At 39.5% G+C, this 22724-nt stretch overlaps 1 protein-coding gene across 1 annotated transcript; it reads left to right on the top strand.

The window, feature by feature from the left end:
• Window positions 1–22117: 22117 nt before the first annotated feature.
• Window positions 22118–22709, top strand: LOC123930498 (60S ribosomal protein L9-like). The gene has a single exon (XM_045986728.1). The coding sequence runs from the start codon at window positions 22118–22120 to the stop codon at window positions 22658–22660; it is 543 nt and encodes a 180-aa protein (XP_045842684.1). The 3' UTR covers window positions 22661–22709.
• Window positions 22710–22724: the final 15 nt, after the last annotated feature.

Here is a 22724-nt window from a genome sequence, read left to right as displayed (position 1 = left end):
TCTGTTAAAGATTAAAAATTGCTTGGGATCAGGGACTGATTTCCATATTTTTGAATTCCTTCTTGGGCATTCATGAGGTTATCAATAAATGCTTAAATGAAGGTGTATTGTGAAATGACTGGCTTTATTGTTAATGTAATTTTGTAGGTATTTAATTATGATAGATGGTGAAATTTGAAGACACCCAAAACTTTCAATTTTTGTGCATAGAAACAAAGATTTTAACTCTGAGGGAACTTTTAGGCAGATTGAAAAACTTAAAAAAAAAACACCCCAAAACCAAAAACCTGATGTTTTTGATGTGGGCATTAAATATGGGGCTGATGACCTCCAGCCCCTGTCTCCTTGTGTGTATTGAAATCAAGTTAGACAGAATTTCTGTAAGAGCAATCTAAAGTAACTTGAGAATTCTGGTTTTATAGGAGTTGCTGATGGGATTAATATATTAATATATTCTGTGTCCCAGGCTAGTCCTGCCCAGATGACAGTGTGTAGTAGTGCCCCTTCTCACAGAGAGATGGTGATGACCCATTTCTTGAGTTAAGAGATGAAATAGGTCCAGAGCTTTCTGATGGCTGCTCTTAAAGAGGCTCTCTTTTTGTACTTATATAAAACATTTATTTATGTATCTAAGTGTTATTAAAAACTAATCATTGCAGTTTTTTACTTTGTCCCAGATGAGATGGTTTCTTGCAGTTTAACACCTGATTGAGTGCTCTTTTGTTATTTAGATTTCGTTTTACGTTGGTATAATATTTAACCGCTACTAAAGTTCTGTGTATGTCAGAGGATCCAGCCATGCTACTGAATAACATATACCATGGAAAAAGTTATCTACGGGTTTTTAAAAAAGCCATCATATTTATGTTGATAGAGAGCTCTGTATTTTCTCCACCAGGGGGCAGGAAAGTCTGGGCTGTAAATTTAATTTTTCATGAAAGTCTTTCTGGGAAGAAGTGCTTTACTTGATCTTCCATATAAACTTTTTTAAAATTTAATTTTATTCCAGATAAAGACGTTCCCTGAGTGCATGATTTTTACTATTTCTCTTACCTTCTGGGAGGTTACCCTGCAGCTGTGTTTATCACTTTTTCCCTCCTCTAGATTCTAATCATAGATTTTAATTACTGGACTAAGTGTTTTGAGGTTACTGTTATCAATGACCAAGGCAGCTCGTTTTCATTGATGCATGATTGTGGACCCTTAATACTTGCATGGGAGAAAGGAGAAGACCGATGTTTCACTACTGTTTGTGTCAATGACAAAATAACACCTGTGTCAAAGGAAAACAATCACATCATAGGCTTGAGATCAGCGCTTATCATCCATACATATTCATACATTCTCCTACTCATACTAGGTTTTATAATGTACTGTTTCCCACTGGCTCCCACCCCCACACTGCTTTTGTGCATTTTGTTATGCAAGCTTTAAATTACAGCCCGTGCTGCAAAACTCATCTAAATCTGTGATCTCAATAACCGAATGCTTCTCTCGAGATCACAACAGGGTTGGCCTAACACTGTAGGACTCACTGCACTGAGATAACAACAAGCCATACTGTGAGGGAGACGTCTGACAAAATCAGTCTATTTTCATAAAAACGCAATTGAGGAAATACTTGAAGAATTCAGATTTGGGGGTTGCCCCTACACTCTCTCCCCTACCATTTGAAAGATAAACTGTGTAAAACAGTAAAGCACTGAAGAGTCAATTTTTAAGGCTGATAGCGACTCTCCCCTGTAGGGCATGAAATTAAAATGTGCGCACAGAACCAAATGATTGCTTCAGTACCGTGTTTTTAGTGGCGGTTGTCCTCTCGATACAGTGCTGCTGAAAGGAAGTGAAGTGGAACAATGCAGGTGGCAAAAGATTGATTCAAAGAGGATGTTTATAAAGAAAAAATATCACAGTTACTGACCTAATTGGTGGGCATGGCTTGGTGACAGGCACGGCAAAAAGATGTGGAAAAGATGGTATAGAAGTAACATGGGAGCTTGATTTACGTGTGAGATCCAAGTGTACCTAGTATCACTACTTGCATGCCGCAAATATAAGCACCATGGTCACCCATGTGCACTGTTTTCTGCGATATGGCTGCTCAGAAACACACAAGTCATCTGGCACTCCTTCCCTGAAGTACCATGGCAGTTGGCAGCGTTAGCAAAGGTTTGCTTGAAAAATCTGTTTCACTCTTCGTTGTAGATACAGATGGCCACACGGGTTTGGGGGAAAAAAAATTAAACGCTAAAATATTTAGCAGTCCTAAAAGTTTATTTCAATCCTGTTGAATGCCTTAAGTCTGTTTTTCATAGCTTGTCTTCTTTTGGAAAATACAAACAGTGGGGGTTCGCTGTTGTTCCTCAGAAGTAGTATAATGGGTAGTGTAAGTGCACACATGTATACGTATGTATAATTTATATATAATATATATAAATATATATGTATCTCCCTTTACATTATAACTAATTTTTGCCTGACTTTAACATGGTTAGTCTTGGTTGAGGACTGATATCATAGCAGTTCTGGCTTCCTTCCAGCAGGCAATCTTTTGCAGAAGGGAAAATGACAAACTTGAGCAACAATCCCGTAGTAGAATGTGAAGAGGAATGTACTAAACAGACTACCCAAAGGAAACATGAGGAAAACATCTTATTATAAGATATATATTTAATATCTTTTTCATACTTGGAAAGAGAAGTGAATGTCTGGGAATGTCCTTTGATTCACTGGCCAGAGGGATTTTTGTGATTTTTTGTACCTCTCCCCAAACTCCAATTCTTTAGATTAGAAATGATTTACTTACAGAGAAAAGAGCACTTTGATATCCTATACTATAGTTAAACATTTATGGGGTTTAAAAATATTTATGAATGTGTAAAAGTTATTAAAATATGCTCCTGGTTACCTTGTGATCAGGTATGGCTTGAGTACAAAAATAGAAATTTTTGTAAAAGAAAAAGATGAGAAAATAAATGTCACTAGATCTGTAAAGTTTACTCTTAGGGTATGTGCATGGGTGTGTTGTATGTACAACTTAAGATACTTATTTTTGGACAATGAAGACTTAATATCTGTTCAGTCACGATAAATTATAATGTTAGAGCTCCAAGAAAATTTCCTTAAAGCCTTTATTCGTAGTCACTCAAAAATATGGTAACAATGTTTTTAAAATAAAAACTTCAACAATTTGTTCTTTATAAAAAAAACATTGCTCTGCTTTATTTTGGGCATTAGTATTAGAGGAAGAGAATTTTTCTTTGTTCTGTGAGTTTATTCAGGTCTTATTTTTGTTGGTAAGGAAAATGCTCAATAAATAAAATTACACATACAAGTAGGATACAGAGAGAGAGGCCGTGGACTATTTCAAGTAAATAACAGGTAAAAGTAAAATTGTATACTTTCTTTAACTCCATTTTCCTGGAGTCCTCAATAGCCCTTGCTAGGATAAATGCCCTTTTAGCAACTTAATGACATACCTAACACAAATCAAGCAATGTCCTTTTTGTTTGTGTTTTTTCAAGGAAATCAAAGACTCCAAAATTTATTCCAAAATAGCAAGATTTTAAATCCCTCTTCTTTTTCTCTTTACATCTGAGATTTGTAAGCATAAAATAACACTGAAAAAAGTACACCCTAGGGGCACCTGGGTGGCTCAGTCGGTTAAGCATCTGCTTTTGGCTCAGATCATGATCCCAGGGTCCTGGGATTGAGCCCCACAATGGGCTCCCGCTCTCCCTCTTCCCCCTGCTCATTCTTACTCTCTCTCTCTCTCAAATTAATAAAATCTTTTTTTTAAAGATTTTTATTTATTTATTTGACAGAGAGAAATCACAAGAGAGGCAGGCAGAGAGAGAGGAAGGGAAGCAGTCTCTCCGCTGAGCAGAGAGCCCGATGTGGGACTCGATCCCAGGATCCTGAGATCATGACCTGAGCTGAAGGCAGCGGCTTAACCCACTGAGCCACCCAGGCGCCCTCAAATTAATAAAATCTTAAAAAAAAATACATCCTGGTCTTTCTTTGGTCGTCAGAAGAGGGAGTGTAGTGATGAGAGAGCCTAGCGTGTTGAGATGTCCTCTTCCCGTTCTCACTGTTCAGTCCCCTTTTGTAGCTTCAATAGCCAACCAGGGCCCAAACAAATTAGAGCCTTATAGTCCTCTTTTTGCTGTGGGAAACTTGGAGATGGTCCCAGTACAGGCAAGCTTTGTTATTTATATCCTTCTAATTTTACCACCCTAAGTTCTTTGTACTTAAGGTTGATTATTGAACCCTCTAGAGAATTTCCATACACATTTGCAGCTGTCATGGTTACTTAATTTGTGCAGAAAATGAGTATTTTTGTCTTGATCCCATTACTGAGGCTGGGAGATGAGGCAGGGAGGGCCCGTTGTAAAACTGTACAATTTTTCAATGTGACCTCTACACCAACTGTAGGGCTTGAACTCACGACTTCAAGATCAAGAGTCGTATGGTCTACCTATTAAGCCCACTCGGCACCCCAAGACTCTGCAGTTTTTCATGCTTTGCTCTGTTGCAGTTTTTAGCTATGGCTTTATAATTATATAAAGAATTGTTATATCATTTAGTTTACCAAACAGTTGTAAAAATTTCTCAATGTAAAATTTATCCATTTCTTTTTCTAAAATTTGCATTTTATATTTGGTATAATCATTTTTAATTGTAATCAGTGGTTATCAAAATCTTCAGCATTTTATACTTGGTGTTAACTGCAATTTTTCTACCTAGGGAAGTAGAAAATTAAGGTTGTGAACTGTTAAATTATTTAAATGGAAACTGTAGGTAAGAGTTACCCTTATGAAAATATTAAGTGGAAATGTGTTTTGTTAGTGGAAACAAGGTGGCATGGGTTTGTCCCCTTTCTTGAAGCATAGATTTGAGCTAAAAACCACCAACTCAAGGCTCAGCTTTGATCTTCAAATTAAGTTTTTGGGGAAGCAGGGAGTGAGGCTCGTCAGATTTTGTCAGGAGAGAAAAGGGACCCCCCCCCCCCCCCAGTTCCTTCTGCATTATCAAGAGACAAGAAGCAAGGGCTGCAATGAGGCTAAGTCTGCAAAGATGGGGAAACCTCACTGTGCTTTAACAGTGCCAGGTCAAACCACAAGTTCCACGAGCTGAAGACTTCAGCAGGGGCCACTCGAGAGGGGCCAGGAGGGAAAGTGAGGCATCCCTGCGGAGGCTAAAGAACAGTGAGGACCCAGAGGACGGTCAAAGTCTGGCTCTTAAACCCCAAATGTCAGAAGAGTGCAAAGGCATCCCCTATACTTTTTACCAACTTCCTGCTTATGTGTCAGGATTCTTTTTGTCTCTCTCCACACAATTTTTATTATATAATTACCACTATTAGATAACAGTTTTTTGATCCATTTGAGAGGAGGCTTCACAAACCATGCCCCTTTATTCCTGTCTTTCTATGTATATTTTTCAAGAACAAGGATATTCTGATATAATCCTATTGAATTTGCAACGTTTAACATTGATACACTACTTCTGTGTAGTCTACTGTGCATATTCCTGTTTCATCGTTTATTTCTTCCAGTGGTGTCCTTTTTGGCACTTTCTTTTCCATCTAGGGTTCAGTCCAGGATCACCTTTTTAAAAAATTAAAAAAAAAAAAAAAAAGAAGACTTATTTACTTAGAATGAGAGAGTACAAGCAGGGGCAGAAGGAGAAACAGACTCCCTGCTGAGCCCAGAGCCTGATCTGGGTCTCCCCAACCCAGGGCCCTGAGATTATGACCTGAACCCAAGTCGATGCTCAACCAACTGAGCCACCCAGGTGCCCCCAGAATCACCTTTTGAATTAAGTTGTCCTGTGAGATGGAATTCTCTTTAATTGACAATTTCCAGTTCAATTTCTCACTCTATAAACCCAGCCTCTATCTACCAGAATAGAAGCTTCAGATCAGGTTGTATTTTTTTTTCTTATTTCTGCATATTTGTGTAGTACATGTTATTGTGCTACACATATCTTCTGTGTATCTATTACTGTTTACAAATTTCCACCTGAGCCCTCTACGTGGAGTTGAGTTTATTCTTAGTCTGCTTACTCATTTAGACTTCAAGCCTGGTTACAAAGGGGTTGTTCTCACTTTCATAGCCTATTAAGTGCCCTAATGAAAGTCAAGGCTATATATTTTAAAATAGTAATAGCTATACTTTATTACATGTACTATGCATGGAATATATGCACTCTTAATCTTCAAAACAAATCCATGGTGTAGGCTAAAATCCTTCATGATTCATAAGATTAATATTACTTAGCTCTTAACTATCTTCCCACCACTTGCTCATGATTCTCCACCCACCTAGACATTTTCCTTTCTCCAAGGGCCATGATGTTTTCCATCTCAGAGTCTACTATATACTCTTCTCTATGCCTGGAACGTTCTTTTCATGATTATTTGAAGAAGCTTAGCTGTGAAGGGAAGTGAGAGTTAAAAGGGTCAAGGGAGACTTTTGTGTGTGGTTCTTGTTGCTGATGTTGTAGGTGTATTTGAACAATAACTACATCGTTTATGAGCAGAGGGAGAGAGTCAAAGGAGACAGGATGGAGATACCGAGGAGGTAAGGCAGTCGATGGAGGGAGATTCCTGAAGAGGATGGACATGAGATTCTGGATACAAGTGAGGAGGTTAACTTTGTACAGCTGGGAAAATGCATCGTTAAACATGCCAGAAGTTGAAGTTTGGCTCTGCTGAGGCTGTATTTTTCCCTGTGAAAAAGGAAGCTTGGTCATTTGCTTGGATGCTCAGAGTGAGGAGGCTAGAGGGGGAGGGGTGAGGGTAAGGGTAAATTGACCAAATCACAGGTGGGAAGAATTTGGGGACTAAAGATACCTGTGCCCTTTTCTAATGCTGGAGCTCTGGAAAGCAGTTTGATTCCAGGAGTTTCTTCCACGTGCCTTAGTGTGGGAACAAAAGAAATGTTTACTAAGGGCATCTGAGTGAGAGAGCCTTATGGAATTCTGGCCTAAAGGGGAACAGTTGAGAATTTTTCTGTGCGGTTAGAGTGGCACGGATATGATACCCAGGGCTTATGGGAATGAAGAGGAAGCTGCAGTGACTAGACGAAGACGAGAACATTGTGGAGGATGGCACCCTGCTGGATAAAACCGATGACCGCGTTGTTTTTCTCCGTGCCCCAGTCCTAACACCCCTAATGGAAGATGATAAAAAAATCTGGGCAACACTGATGGGTTTTGTTCTGAACCCACATGCCCTTTTAAGAAAATGTAATTGGTTTATGAATAACAAAATATCTTACAAGGCAAACCCTAATTCAGCTATCTTTTAAATGGGAGACACTTCTAAATGTTAGTGTTACAAGGACTGAATTCATTGAGGAATTTCCACTGAGAATTGGAACTGAAAGAGATGTGTGATGAGAGAAATGGAAATCTTTCTCTTATGAGCCTTTGGAATATAAGCCTTTATACTTTCCAATAATTTTCTGCCCGAAGCAATGACATGTCTAATTAATAATAATATTCTATTAAACAGTATGATTAATCTGAGAGATCATTATGCACAAGTAGATTAAAAAAGCAACCTAAATCCCCTTGGTCTGATTTAAGATAAAATAAACCTGAATTTTGTATCCAGAGAGAGTTTTTTTTTTTTTCTCTCCTTGTGATTTAACTTGAGGGTACATTCTGTTTCTATGATTCTTTCGGTGTCTGTTCTTTAGTATCTGATTAACTTAAAGGAGATTTTTGAATAAATAACACCCATTCAGTTTCTCCTAATTTAATTACAGTTTTGTATAAGCTATTTGCATGTGAATATTACTGTTGGAGAATATATCAGTTATATATTTTTTCTGTTATTAACATCATATGGGGCAAAACTGTTAATATTTTACTAACGGAAACAAAGATTTGGGAGCATTAGAGAAGGACACTTGATATTTGAGGCAAATCTCATGTCTTAAAATTTGGCCTGATCTCTGAGCTGGGAAAGTGGCAGTGGTACTGTTTTCTAAGTTAAATGATGGAAAACAACATCAATTGTCTTGCTTTCTCAAAGGGCATGATTTTGGGGTAAGTCTTGGAACTGTAGGAGTTGTTCCTTAATTTTTCATTACTTGATGGGAGGATTTTTGATAAATTTTTCCACTGCCAGGCACTGGAACATAGCAATTAAATTCTAGGTTTGGGGATTTCTTGATTATCGGTCTCAACTTTGCCACTTAGCAGCTGTGAGATCTTGAACAAGCGAGTTAATGCTGTAATCTGCAGTTGTCTTCATCTATGAAATGGGGAAATCTCCAATTTCCTAGCCAGAGCCTCTTCAACTGGTGTGCCTCTCAGACTGTTGATCTCTTGGTTAGGTCACCTCAGTCTTCCAACAATGGGACAAGGTTCACTGGTTTTGTATGTGCTAAGTGGAGGGGGCAAAGCCATTTGTGAGAATTAAAAGTATGCATATGATGAATGTAAAGCCTTTAGTTCTGTGCTTGGGACCTCCTCATTGTACAGTTAAAGCCAGCATCTATTACTGTTTAGTGCAGTTGAAAATTCATCAGATTTTCAGACCTATCTATTTCTGCAGGTTAGTTTGTCTTTTATTCCGTTGTCTTTCACTGGGAATGTTAACATTACAAAGATGTATCCATCAGGTGAAACTTGGGAGTCATATGGTAGCCACCCAACTTTCAAAGTAGAACTTGGACCTGTATGTAATCCTTGACGATTTAAAAAGTATTTCCTATATCATTACCATTTCAGTATATGGTCAGTACTAATTATTTTATTTTTATTTATTAAAAAAATTCCTCTAACAATGAAATCTTGCCATTTGCGACGACGTGGATGGAACTAGAGCGTATCATGCTTAGTGAAATAAGTCAATCGGAGAAAGACAACTATCATATGATCTCCCTGATATGAGGACATGGAGAAGCAACATGGGGGGGGTAGGGGGATAGGAGAAGAATAAATGAAACAAGATGGGATTGGGAGGGAGACAAACCATAAATGACTCTTAATCTCACAAAACAAACTGGGGGTTCCTGGGGGGAGGTGAGATTGGGAGAGGGGGAGCGGGCTATGGACATTGGGGAGGGGAGGCGAACCATAAGAGACTATGGACTCTGAAAAACAACCTGAGGGTTTTGAAGGGTCAGGGGTGGGAGGTTGGGGCAACCTGAGGGTTTTGAAGGGTCAAGGGTGGGAGGTTGGGGGAACAGGTGGTGGGTAATGGGGAGGGCACGTTTTGCATGGAGCACTGGGTGTTGTGCAAAAAGAATGAATACTGTTACGCTGAAAAAATAAATAAAATGGAAAAAAAAATTCCTCTTATTTATTTGTTAGAGAGAGTGAGCACAAGCAGGGGGGCAAGTGGCAAGCAGAAGGAGAAGTAGACTCCCCACTGAGCAAGGAACCTGACATGCAGCTCAATCCCAGGACCTGGGATCATGTACTCAACCAAAGGCAGACCTTTTTTTTTTTTTTTAAAGATTTTATTTATTTATTTGACAGAGAGAGAGATCACAGGTAGGCAGAGAGGCAGACGGAGAGAGAGGAGGAAGCAGGCTCCCCGCTGAGCAGAGAGCCCGATGTGGGGCTCGATCCCAGGACCCTGAGATCATGACCTGAGCTGAAGGCAGAGGCTCAACCCACTGAGCCACCCAGGTGCCCCCAAAGGCAGACCTTTAACCGACTGAGCCACCCAGACATCCCCAGTACTAATTATTTAAACATTTGATTTTGCCTAAACTGATTATTTCTGGACATCTTGGTCATAAATCAAGTTTTGGAAGTTCCTGAAAATGCTGTTCAAATGTAAATATACAGACACCTCCCTATAGATTTTTTCAGTAAGATACGTGGACTACATATTGCTGTTTATAAATATTGAAATGTAATTATTTGTAGTGTTGTACTAAAAAAACCCCACTGATTGGCATTGGGGATAATTCCCATAACTTCATCCAGTAACTTGAATTACTACTTGAAATAAAGTAGTAAAAAAAGGCAGAAACCTCTCATAGTGTAGGTAATGTAAGTGAACCTTTTTTTAAGTCTTTAATTTTTCTTCCAGTATGATTAGTATACAATATTATATTAGTTTCAGGTGTACAATATAGTGGTTCACCAATTTTTTTCTTTATTGTAATCATTTTTTTTATCATAGTAAGTGACTTTTTAATCCCCATAGCCTATTTCCTGGATTACCCTACTCACCTCTCCTCTGGTATTCATCAGTTTTTCTCTATAGGAGTCTCTTTCTTGGTTTGTCTCTCTTTTTCTTTGCTTATTGGTTTCTTAAATTCCATTTATGAGTAAGATCATATGGTATTTGCCTTTCTTTGACTTACTTCACTGAGCATTGTACTCTGGCTATATTCAAGGTGTTGCAAATGGTAAGATTTCATTCTTTTTTATGGCTGAATAATATTCCACGATGTATGTATGCCACATCTTCTTTATCTTTTCATCTGATGATGGACCATTAGACTGCCTCCATAGTTGGCTTTTGTAAATAATGCTGCTATAAACATTTGGGCACTTGTATCCCTGTGCATTAGTATTTTTTTATTCTTTGGGTAAATGCCTAGCAGGGCAATCTGTGGATCATAGGGTAGTTCTATTTTTAACATTTTGGTGAAGCTCCGTACTGTTTTCCAGAGTATCTCTTTTCCCACCAACAGTGTAAGAGGGTTTCCCTTTCTCTACATCCTTGCCAACACCTGTTGTTTCCTGTGTTGTTTATTTTAGCCATATTGACAGGTGTGAAGTGGTATCTCATTGTAGTTTTGATTTGTATTTCCCTCATGATGAGTGAGTTGAGTATCTTTTCATTTGTCTGTCGGCCATCTGGATGTTATCTTTGGAGAATATCTGTTGATGTCTTCTGTCCATTTTTTAATTGGATTACTTGTTTTTTGGGTTTTGAGTTCTATCAGTTCTTTATGTATTTTGGATACTAACCCCTTATCAGATATGTTATTTATAAATATCTTCTCCCATTCTGTACATTGCCTTTTTGTTTTATTGATTTTTTTCTTTGTTGTGTAGAAATTTTTATTTTGATGTGGTCCCAAATAGTTTACTTTTGCTTTGATTTCCATTGTCTCAGGAGATATATTTACAAAGGTATTGCTATGGCCAACATTAGAGAGACTGGTGCTATGCTCTCTTCAAGGATGTATATGATTTCAGGTCTCATATTTAGGTCCTTAATCTGTTTGGAGTTTATTTTTGTGTTTGGTGAAAAAAAAAAGTGGTCCTGTTTCTTTTGCATTTGTCTGTCCAGTTTTCCCAAGGCCATTTGTTGACGAGACTGTCTTTTCCCCATTGGATATTCATTCCTCCTTTAGGTTAATTGACCACGTAATTGGGGGTTTTTTTCTGGGTATTCTGTTCTATTCCATTGATCTATGTGACTATTTTTATGCCAGTACCATACTCTTTTAATTACTATTAAAATTACTATTATTATTACTATTACTTTGCAATACAACTTGAAATCTGGAATTGTGATATCTTCAGTTGTGTTTTTCTTTTTCAAGATTACTTGGGTTATTTGAGGTCTTTTGTGGTCCATACAAATTTTAGGATTGTTTGTTCCAGTTCTGTGAAAAATGTTGGTATTTTGATAGGGATTGCATTAAATCTGTGGATTTCTCTGGGTAGTATAGACGCTTGAATAACATTTGTTCTTCCAACTCATTTGCATGGAATGTCTTTCCAATCCATCTTGAATTGGATTGTGCCTCAGTTTACAGAACCTTTGGGATCTGAATCTGGGTCTCAGAGACTGGAAATCAGTGGGAGAGACTGAATTTTACTTTCGTAATGTTTATGGTCTACTGAGCAAATTAATATCATCATTAAAATGCTAGTTTCTTCCAAATTAGGAAAATGAATTATTTTCAGACAGTTTTAGAAAAACCCATTTACATATGGACAAGATAATTACATTATAACACAGGCTTGTATTTAAGTTGGGGCTTGTCTTATTTAAATTGGTAGTCTAATTTAGTGGGTGTCTGTGGTAGTTATTAAAACAGCCTGCAGTGATTCATAGTTCTATGTGCCAGAAGCCCTTTGTAGTGTGATACTGTTCTTCCAATCAGAAATGGAGTCCTGTCTACCTCCATGAATCGGGGGTGGGTTTGTGACCTGCTTTTACTGATAGAATGTGATGGACGTGATCGGCAGTGCTAAGCCTGGCCGTACAGCTTCTGTACAGCTAGCTGGGGAGCTGATCTGTTAGATAAAGAAATACGGGCTATCCTGCTGGAGGGAGGCCCCCTGGAGCAGTCTCACCCAACAGCCAGCACCCAGGCTCCAGATGGTGAGTGAAGCAGTCTTTAATCCAGCAGTCCCAGCAGAGACACTGCTCTCTGAGTCCTATCCAGGTTCTTGGCTTGCTGATTTAAGTCTCTCAGTATATGGATGCAAAGTCCTGGGGCTGAATGAGATCATGTGGTGGGTGGGTACTGTCTGTTGATAAGAGATTCTTGATCCCTTATCAATTGGCAGTTGTTTTAAGCCAGTAAGTGTGTACCAGCAAGAGATAATTAATCACAATGTATCTGCTAATCAGAATCATCACAGGAGCTTTCATAAAAAACAGATTCCTGGGTCCCGTGTCCAGAGAGGTTTTGATCTGGAAGGTCTACAGGGGAGGGAGTCATCCCAAGCCTCTGTCATTTCCCCCATGCAGCTATCATCTGGAAAAATTTCAAATCAATAGAGAAGTGGAAAGAGCAGCATAGCCAACACCGAACTAAATGTCTCCTAGATCTACTGATTGTTAATTTTACCATATTTGTTTTATCCATCAGTATTAGTCAATCTGTTTGTCTATCCTATACATCTCTTTTTTTCTAAAATCATTTGAAACTAAGTCAGAGATGTCATGTTATTTCATTTTTAAATACCTGAGTGTTTATTGTCTAGGAGAAGAACGTTTTCTTACATGACGGTACCATTCTCATATCCGAGATAATTAATATTGATTCAACAATGTCATTTAATATATAATCTATATTCAAATTTCATAAATATATTAATGTACTTTACAGTTTTCTCTTTTTTTTTTTAAATTAAATGCCTACTTCTATCAAAGAAACCCCACTTTTTGCGTTCTGGATCACATCTCTTGCCTTAAGGTTTCTTTTCCTTGCATCATCAATTTCTGTCTCTTTACAGAATTACTATCAGCACATAAATTCATGCTGTGGCATCACCCTTCCCTTAATTTCATATGTCCTCACCCTGCAACTCACCTATGGTACCATCTCTTGGCCGCCTTTTACAACAAAATTTAAATCCTAGAAGTTGCTGACACTGGCTGTTTCTGTTTCATTATGTCTCATCCTCTTCTCAGACAGTCCTAGATCTTTGGCCTCCTGAACGCCACAGAAACTCTGTTTTTTTTTTTTTGTTTTTTTTTTTAAAGATTTTATTTATTTATTTGACAGACAGAGATCACAAGTAGGCAGAGAGGCAGGCAGAGAGAGGAGGAAGCAGGCTCCCTGCTGAGCAGAGAGCCCGATGTGGGGCTTGATCCCAGGACCCTGAGATCATGACCTGAGCCGAAGGCAGAGGCTTTAACCCACTGAGCCACCCAGGCACCCCAGAAACTCTGGTTTTAAGGTTGCCAACAATCTTTTTTTTTTTTTTTAATAATCTAGAGTTTATATTTATGTTCTCATATTCCTTGATTTTCCAGATGCTTTTTCTGTACCTGACCACTCCCTCCTCAAAATGTTGTTTGTCCCTTTGGCTTTTGGGGCTTCTTGTTCTCTTTTGCTGACCTTGGTCTCCCTCTCTGACCTGTGGGTGTGGGGGAGTCTCAGGGATCTTTTATCTATTGAGAGCACTTCCCCCCTTTAGGTCATATGATCTCATTCAGCCCCTTAACTTTGTATCTACATACTGAGAGAGTCCCAAATTCATACCCAGCCCTTACCTTTCCTATGAGTTCCAGTCTTCTCTAATCTCCCTCTTCCCCACTCCACCACGGCTGCCTTGGCTTATTTTATCAGGATCCAAATGGTGTTTAAACCTCTGCTCAAGGACTGATTCCACGATATAACTTTTTCTACAATAGGAACTAGTCCTTCCTTCAGCCATAGGACCTCTAAGACTTTATCACACTTACTTTTTATTGTGTCTGTCTCTTTTTACTGTATTTCTATCCCTCTTGAGGCAGGGACTACATCTTTCTGTTTTTTTTCTTTTTTCACACCTAGCACAGTGCCTGGCGTATAGTAGATGTTCAATAGATATTTGAAAGAAGAGTGACGGAATGCAAATGTATGAGGTTGGCTCAGTGGGGCCATATAAAAACAACTACAGCAAAACACAAACCTAAAATTTAGATGTTAAACTTTAGAGTTTAAAATGCATTTTAAAGTCTATTAAAATTAAATAATGCTTAATAAGCTTGTTTTTGTGATTCTTGTGCTTTCTATTCCACTGTCTTCAGTTCTAGCTCTTAATGTTTTTTTTTGTGTTATAATTTTATACATAAAAATCTGTTATCTCTACATTTTTCTTGTAGAGAATAACTTAGGGCAAAGAACCCCATGATATACTCAAGTTTCAGAAAATCTTTTTTTTTTTTTTTTGGCCTTTGTATCTTTTTGGTGTCTTTTAAATATGCTTCACATATCTAGAACAATTTAGGAAAACGATGAATAAAACTATTCACATATCCTAGGACCCTAATCTAACCTTAGGTGGTTTGAATTTCATTCTTATTTTTGCTACAATACTCACTCCATGTGTATCTTTTGTGTTTCTAAATATTGAAATCAGAAATGTCTGTGTCCATACTGGTTAAGGAAATATGGGAAGCTGTAACTTTATAGTATTTCCAGACAATGAATATACAGTATATTTTGCATGTAATTTTTATCTCCTTCCATCAAGTGTAACAATATGTTGAATTTGCCATGGGCCTTTAAAGCTTCGATGTTGTGAAGAGCTCTGCATGAAATTTTAAAGAGACTGGACCTTTCATCTTCACAGCAGCGGGGCACCACACTATAGGGACAAGAAAGGGAGAGAGAGAGACAGAACATTTCTGAAGCAATAGCAAAAAAATAACAGCAGAAGCAATTATTTCATCAAAGGTTGATTTTTTTTTTTTATTCCCTATTTTTTTTTTTTTTCCAGATTTCTTAGCTGGAGATTGTCTGTCTTGTTGCCTTCGTCCCCTGGTGTATGTTTAATTTGCAGGTTTTACGTGCTCAAAATGGGGAAAATTTCATAGATGAAAGATGTTTATTTTAGGAGGTGATGTTATTGATAATAGCATTTAAATGTCTTTGCAAGGGATCTGCCTCTTAGGCATGATGCAAAGAACTAAATTTGGCATTCCCTTGAGTTCTTAGTCCATTTATCTCCTTGGGGATGTGAATGATGCAGATCTATTTTCTTTCCTACTTCGGTTTCTCCTTTTTCTCTCATAAACATGAGCAAAAACTTTGACTACTCTGGGAATGTAAGAGAATTTTATCTCTTCATTTCTGTGGCTGGGATCAGTCATGCTTTCTTCTAATTTGGGGTGGGGCTGGGCACTCCTGGCTGTGGTGTCAGCGTGTCAGTCAGTACCAGTTCTTGGGGCATGCACATCATTGTGCTGTCAGTGAGGATAACCAAATGTTGGCCACCATCTTCTTTACTGTGATCTTGAGAAATTATCACAGTGAAATGCCTGGGCTTCCCCAAGGGCAGAATCCAAAGTCCTCACTCAAATGAAGCTCCAGAGAGCTGAGTTTTTGGAGTTGGGAGGATCATGTCTCCCTCCGGGTATCAAATTTGATATTTTCTCTGTTCTGCTGTTGATTTGGCCTTAGTCTCAGATGACCTGCTCAAACTCCTCTTTCTCCATTTTCTTTCTCTTCTCCATGATGTTGAGAGGATTGAGTATTTGCCTGGGCTTTGAACTGTTTGGAGGAAATCCTTTCTACCATATTTTTTTTAAAATTAACATATAATGTATTGTTTCAGGAATACAGGCCTGTGATTCATCAGTCTTACACAATTCACAGCACTCACCACCTTTTCTCCCATGTTAGTTTCCTTGGTGTTCGTATATTTTTTAAAAATTTTTTTATTTTTTAAAGATTTTATTTATTTGACACATAAAGAGAGAAATCACAAGTAGGCAGAGAGGCAGGCAGAGAGAGAGGGGGAAGCAGGCTCCCTGCTGAGCAGAGATTCCGACGCAGGACTCCATCCCAGGACCCCGAGATCATGACCTGAGCCGCAGGCAGAGGCTTAACTCACTGAGCCACCCAGGTGCCCTTCCTTGGTGTTTTTAACAAATAACTACTAACTTAGTGGCTTAAAAGGACCACAGGTTTATATTCTGAGTTCTGGAGGGTCAGAGTCTGAAATGAGTCTAATGGAGTTAATGGTGTTGACAGGGCTGTGTTCCTTCTGATGGCTTCCGGGGAGATCTTTTTCCTTGCGTTTTCCAGGTTGTAGGGACTCTATTCCTTGGCTTATGGCCCCTTCCTCTATCTTCAAAGCACATCACTGTAACGTCTGCTTCCATCAGCTTATTTCATTCTGGAGATCACATCTGTCAAGTCTGTGTTAGCCTATAGGGTAACATGTTCACAGGTTCTGGGATTAGGACATAGATGTCTTGAGGAGGGGGATTATTCAACCTATCCCCCCCTCCAACATTATACCAAATAAAATTTTTGTAATCCGTATCTGGCTTCTTTCCAGTTGTGAGTGCACAGTTCATTCCATCCTCACCGCGACAACTGTGGACTTGTTGCACAAGAGAGACAAGTTTAGTTCTCTTCACCAGAGTTCCTCCGAAGTGTCGAAACAGTGATAAGCTTTAGGAAAGTAAACTTCTTTCAGGGGTGGCTCCCTAGGCAATTGGAATAGTCTTCTTATTTTTAAGAAAACTGTGGTGTCTGAGGAAGCAGATTTTTAGGGTCCATTGCTTTAGGTTTAGCCCAAGGCATAGAGGTACAAAATAGGTTAGAATCCCAGCTATTCTAAACTTCCTGAGTGGGTAGAAATACTGCTTAGATTTACTAAGTATCTCTTGTCATTTTTCAGGCAATCCCCTCTCTGGCCAATGTTGATAATTTCAGGAAGCCATCTCCCTTCTTTGTCAAACTTAGTCATTGTATCATCTGTGTTCCCATGACACTTTATGCATACTTCATGCATACTATTGTAACCCTATCCTTAGAATTCTAATTATTTGTCTTTGTTTCTGAACAAATGGATTTGTTTACGAGTAGGAATCCTGCCTTATTATCTACCTTCTTATTTCTTCCTCTACGGTGGTACTTGGCACAGAATAAGCTCTTAGCAGATATTTTTCTGCGTGAATGAATTACTAAACAACCCTATGGAGTGAGGCCCAAACCTAAGATAATCACAAAATCTCCTTTAGTTCCCCATTGCCCCTGTTTACGCTCCTTATTTCATGCTTGCTTCATGCCTTCCCTCTGTTGGACTGCTTTCTGTTCTCCAAACCACTTTCTGTTTCATCTTCAAGTCTTTCTTCCCACTGTGATAATACATAACTGACAACTGTCAGTTACTCTGTGCTTACTTACTCTGTGCTAGCCTCAATACAAAGCACTTGACAGACATTTAATCCTCACGGTACACATATGTGATTGTCATTTTACGTAGATCAGTTGAGATACTTAGAGAAGTTATATAATCCCTGAGACCACACACCTACTAAGGAGTAGCTCTGGGGTTTGAACTCGGTGGCCCCGCTCCAGAGCCCATATTGATAACTACCACTTGCCTCCTGGTAGGGGCTTCCACTCAAAAGGAACTGCTTAGTTTTTCAAAAAAGCTGTACATTCCCTTTGTGCCCATCAGTGCCTAAAAAATGTACATCTATATAGGATTTAAGTTTGGAGTTAGGAGGGCTTCTGTACACTTGTAAGTCAGAATCCTCAGCAAATGCTGGGGTAGAGCCACTCTGCAGAACTCCTTGGGATCCTTTTGAATCCATTGCTAGCTGCATAGCTCAATCAACCACAGCCATGAATTCCTGCAAATTGATTTCTGAGAAAACAATAGTTCATTACTTGATGAGACTGCATCAGCCATTCTTTCCTCCTATGTCACTGATGTTCAGATTTTTTGTGTAAAGCAGTAGAACCCATTCTTAAAAAAAAAAAAAAAATCTCATGCGGCACCCCCCACCAGTATCTAAAACAGATAAAAGTGTCCATGAATTCTCTATCAGTGTGTTCTGCTAGAATTGTTTCTTTCCATTCCTTAAGCTGAAGGACATAGTACTCTTTGCTGCAACTTCTTTGTCTCACTCCACTTGCCCCAGTTTTTTAGGAATTATTGCTGGGTCTGTGGGAGAACCTGGGAGAATCCCCTTGACCTGTGTTTGTGATAGATTTGTGATATGTATTCTTCATCAGTGCCTTGTATGAATTCAGAGAAGGCCTAAAACAGCAAAAGATGGTGCAAATATACCACAGAGGTTCCAAATGGGAGGAAATTGGCTCACCGAGGACCCATGGAAGAACTGTTTGTTTTTAAAACATATCTCCTGAAGTGATGTTACCTTGGTGAAGCTACAGTCTAGGCCCTGGCCTGTATCCTCATGGGCTGAAAAAACTGATTTGTTGTGTAAATTTTGTGGCTTAGTTGGCCTGCTACTTGAACCAAATGGATCCTTGGATCAGAGTCATTACTGCTCAGGAAGTATTTGAACATGTACCATTATCTCCTATGCTGGTCTGAAAATTTTGTGCTTTACTTCTATGGCTAAGAATACTTTTTTATTTTTTATTTTTATTTTTTTAAAAGATTTTATTTATTTATTTGACAGACAGAGATCACAAGTAGGCAGAGAGGCAGGCGGGGGTGGGGGGTTGGTAAGCAGGCTGCCTGCCAAGCAGAGAGCCTGATGCGGGGTTTGATCCCAGGACCCTGAGGTCATGACCTGAGCCGAAGGCAGAGGCTTTAACCCACTGAGCCACCCAGATGCCCCAAGAATACTTTTTTTAAATTGATGCATTTTATCCTTGGCTTTATTGATACACACGGCAAGAATGCAGTTAAGTATTGCCGACCCAGAGAACTTTCTCCCCCTCTTAGGAGAGAGAGCATATATTAGTTAAGAACATAGGTATTGAATTAAACAGAGCTGGGTTCAAATCCCTGGCACTGCCTTATATAGGATACATGGCCCTTGGTAATTTTGTCAACTTCTCTAAGCTCATTTTGCCTCCAATAAATTAAAAACAACTAAGGGTTGGGGTGCCTGGGTGGCTCAGTCAGTTAAGCATCTGCCGTCAGCTCAAGTCATGATCCCGGGGTCCTGGGATCGAGCCCCACATCGGGCTCCCAGCTCCATGGGGAGTCTGCTTCTCCCTGTGCTCCTCACCCCCTTGTGCTTTCTCTCTCAAGTAATAAAATCTTTGAATTTACTCAAAAATTCTGAAAAACACTCAAAAATACTCAAATTGAAAAAACTCTCGAAAATACTGAAAAACTGACGGTTGTGAAGATTAACTGAGATACAGTGGGTAAAAGTCCTTGGTACTTGGTGTAGGAGATCACTTGGTGCTTGGTGACGGCTAACTTGGTTAGTCTTTCAGGCGCTCTCTCTTGTCTCTCCTCTGATCAGTTTGTATTGATGTTCACGTTTAACTTTCAGAGGCTCATCTTGTTTCTCTTAATTCCAGATTCCAGGAGGTTGCCCTGTGTGGTTCCAAGAGGCGAAACACAGGGTCCCCAGTGCAGCGAACTACTCATTGTCTCCGTTGAGGCAGTCATGCTGCGAGACCACCCAGTGCTAGTTTCTGCTCCCATCTGTGTGCACTGTCGACCGCTCCACTGCTCTGAACCAGGGTGAAAGTGGAGGCTTCCTCTGTGAAGGCACAGGCTCTCTCTGGCTCCTTATGTGACTCTATCCATGTTCTGCCCCTTTCTGCTGCCCAGGTATGTGTACTATAAACACATTATACACCAGTCACATAAGTCAGTGCTTCTGGGAAATTCAAATGATACAGAAGAAAGTGAATTGTTTACTCTTGCAACCACATAATTGTGGTTTTTGAAATGTTTATCATTTTAGCCTTCTTTCTATGCATTTATATACTTACTATTTTTAAAAAATGACATTATTTTTTGGCAACCTGCCTCTTCAACTTAAAATTTCTTAATTTTTTCATGTGCACAGAACTATATCAGATTCTCCAAAATCTTTGTGTACTTGCCATACATAGATGGATGAATCAATATCTACCTTAAGAATATTGATGATTGGAGTGCCTGGGTGGCTCAGTGAGTTAAAGCCTCTGCTTTCGGCTCAGGTCATGATCTCAGGGTCCTGGGATCGAGCCCCACATTGGGTCTCTGCTCGGCGGGGAGCCTGCTTCCTCCTCTCTCTCTCTCTGCCTCCCTCTCTGCCTACTTGTGATCTCTGTCAAATAAATAAAAACTAAAAAAAAATTATTGATGGTTAATTAGCTTTCTAGTTTTTTAATATTAAAAAGAAGGTTTCAGTGAATAATTTTGGTTCAAAAGGCATGTGCTCCATTAACATTTTGATAGATATGGCCCGCCTATACTCTTAAAAACTATAGCACTTTATACTCCTATCAAGAATGTGTAAGAAGGCATATTTCCCTTTATAGTCAATGATCCTGGATCTTACTTATTTTATTAATTTTATTTTTAAAGATTTGATTTATTTACTTGACAGAGAGAGATACAGTGAGAGAGGGAACACAAGCAGGGGGAGTGGGAGAGGGAGAATCAGACTCCCTGGCTGAGCAGAGAGCCCAATGCCGGGCTTGATCCCAGAACCCTGGGATCATGACCTGAGCCAAAGGCAGACGCTTAACAAATGAGCCACCCAGGCGCCCCTTAATTTTATTAATTTTTAATGATTTGATGGATAAGCATCTCCTTATTTTAACTTACGTCTCCTGATAGTGAGATTAAGCAGTCAAAGGAAGAAGCAGGCTCCCTGCTGAGGCAACGTGGGACTGGATCCCAAGACCCTGGGATCAGGACCTGAGCTAAAGGCCGTGGCTTAACCCACTGAGCCACTCAGGTGCCCCCCTTCAGGGCATTTGTATGTGAATCACAAATACTTAGATATACCTTAGAAAATCATATTGGGCATTATTTAGCTAAGCACTAAATTTTGTTCAAGAAAAAAATGGTATCAAACTAGGTTGGGAAGGTGGTGCCTGGTTGGCTCAGTTGGTTCAGCCTCTGTCTTGGGTTTAGGTCCTGGGATTGAGCCCCTAAACCAAGCTCTTTGTTCAGCAGTGAATCTGCTTCTATCTCTCTCTCCCTCTACCCCTGCTCATTCTCTCTCTCTTTCAAATAAATAAAATCTTAAAAAAAAAAAAAAAAAAGGAACTAGGTCAGTGGAACTGGGTGGCTCAGTCACTTAAGTGTCCAACTCTTGATTTCAGCTCAGGTCATGTTCTCAGGGTTGTGAGATCAAGCCCCACATTGGACTCTGCAATCAGCGGGGAGTTTTTGCTTCTCTCCCTCTCTCTCAGCCCCTCCCTGTGCTCACACCCTGTCTCTCTTACTCTCTTTCAAGTAAATAGATAAGTCTTCAAAAAAAAAAAAAACCCCAAAACAAAAACAACTAGGTCAACAGAGTATGTACATTAGTACCTGGTAGAGGCTCTAGGCGTAGAGGGAAACTTGAATTGGAAGGTAGAGTCTGAGAAAATTTAGTTAAGAGTTTACAGGACCTTTATGAGTTACATATTTCTGCATAACAACCCCAAAACTTAGTGGCTTAAAAAATATCTATTTATTTAAGCTCATAAGATTGCAGGTTGAGTGTTGATTGGGTTAAACTGAGCACTTCTGGTGTAGGATGAGATTGGCTAATCCTGGTGAGGCTTGCTTATGCATGTGTAGTCAGATGATAGGGTGCCTGGGCTCACCGGTTTATGCTGGCCATATCTGGGACAGCCAGGATGATTGGGCCTGTTTGCCACATGGGCTCTCAATCTCTAATAGGCTAGCTTGGGTATGTTCCCATGGTGGGTGCAGTTTGAGAATGGAAGCTGCAAAGCCTTTAGAGGCCTAGGCTCAGGATTGGTATATTGCCGTTTTTGTGCACTTTATGGGCCTAAAATAAACTATGGGAGCAGGTGTCGACATCACCCTGAAGGGACGCACAGTGATAGTGAAGGGCCCCAGAGGAACCCTGCGAAGGGACTTCAATCACATCAACGTAGAGCTCAGTCTTCTTGGAAAGAAGAAGAGGCTCCGAGTTGACAAATGGTGGGGGAATAGAAAAGAACTGGCTACGGTTCGCACCATCTGTAGTCACGTACAGAACATGATCAAGGGCGTTACACTGGGCTTCCGATACAAGATGAGGTCTGCGTATGCTCACTTCCCCATCAACGTTGTTATTCAGGAGAATGGTTCTCTTGTTGAAATCCGAAATTTCTTGGGTGAAAAATATATCCGCAGGGTTCGGATGAGGCCAGGTGTTGCTTGTTCTGTATCTCAAGCCCAAAAAGATGAGTTAATTCTTGAAGGAAATGACATTGAACTTGTATCGAACTCAGCGGCTTTGATTCAGCAAGCCACAACTGTTAAAAACAAGGATATCAGAAAATTTTTGGATGGTATCTATGTTTCTGAAAAAGGAACAGTTCAGCAGGCTGATGAGTAAGATCTGAGTTGTCCATCTGTAGAAACAGCAAGAAGCCGGATGATTTTTCAGACTTATTTGTGAT

Source organism: Meles meles, chromosome 19 (genome assembly GCF_922984935.1).
Source record: "Meles meles chromosome 19, mMelMel3.1 paternal haplotype, whole genome shotgun sequence".
Lineage (NCBI taxonomy): Eukaryota > Metazoa > Chordata > Mammalia > Carnivora > Mustelidae > Meles > Meles meles.
The sequence above is the reverse complement of the archived record's forward strand: the minus strand, read 5'-3'. Positions and strand labels throughout refer to the sequence as shown.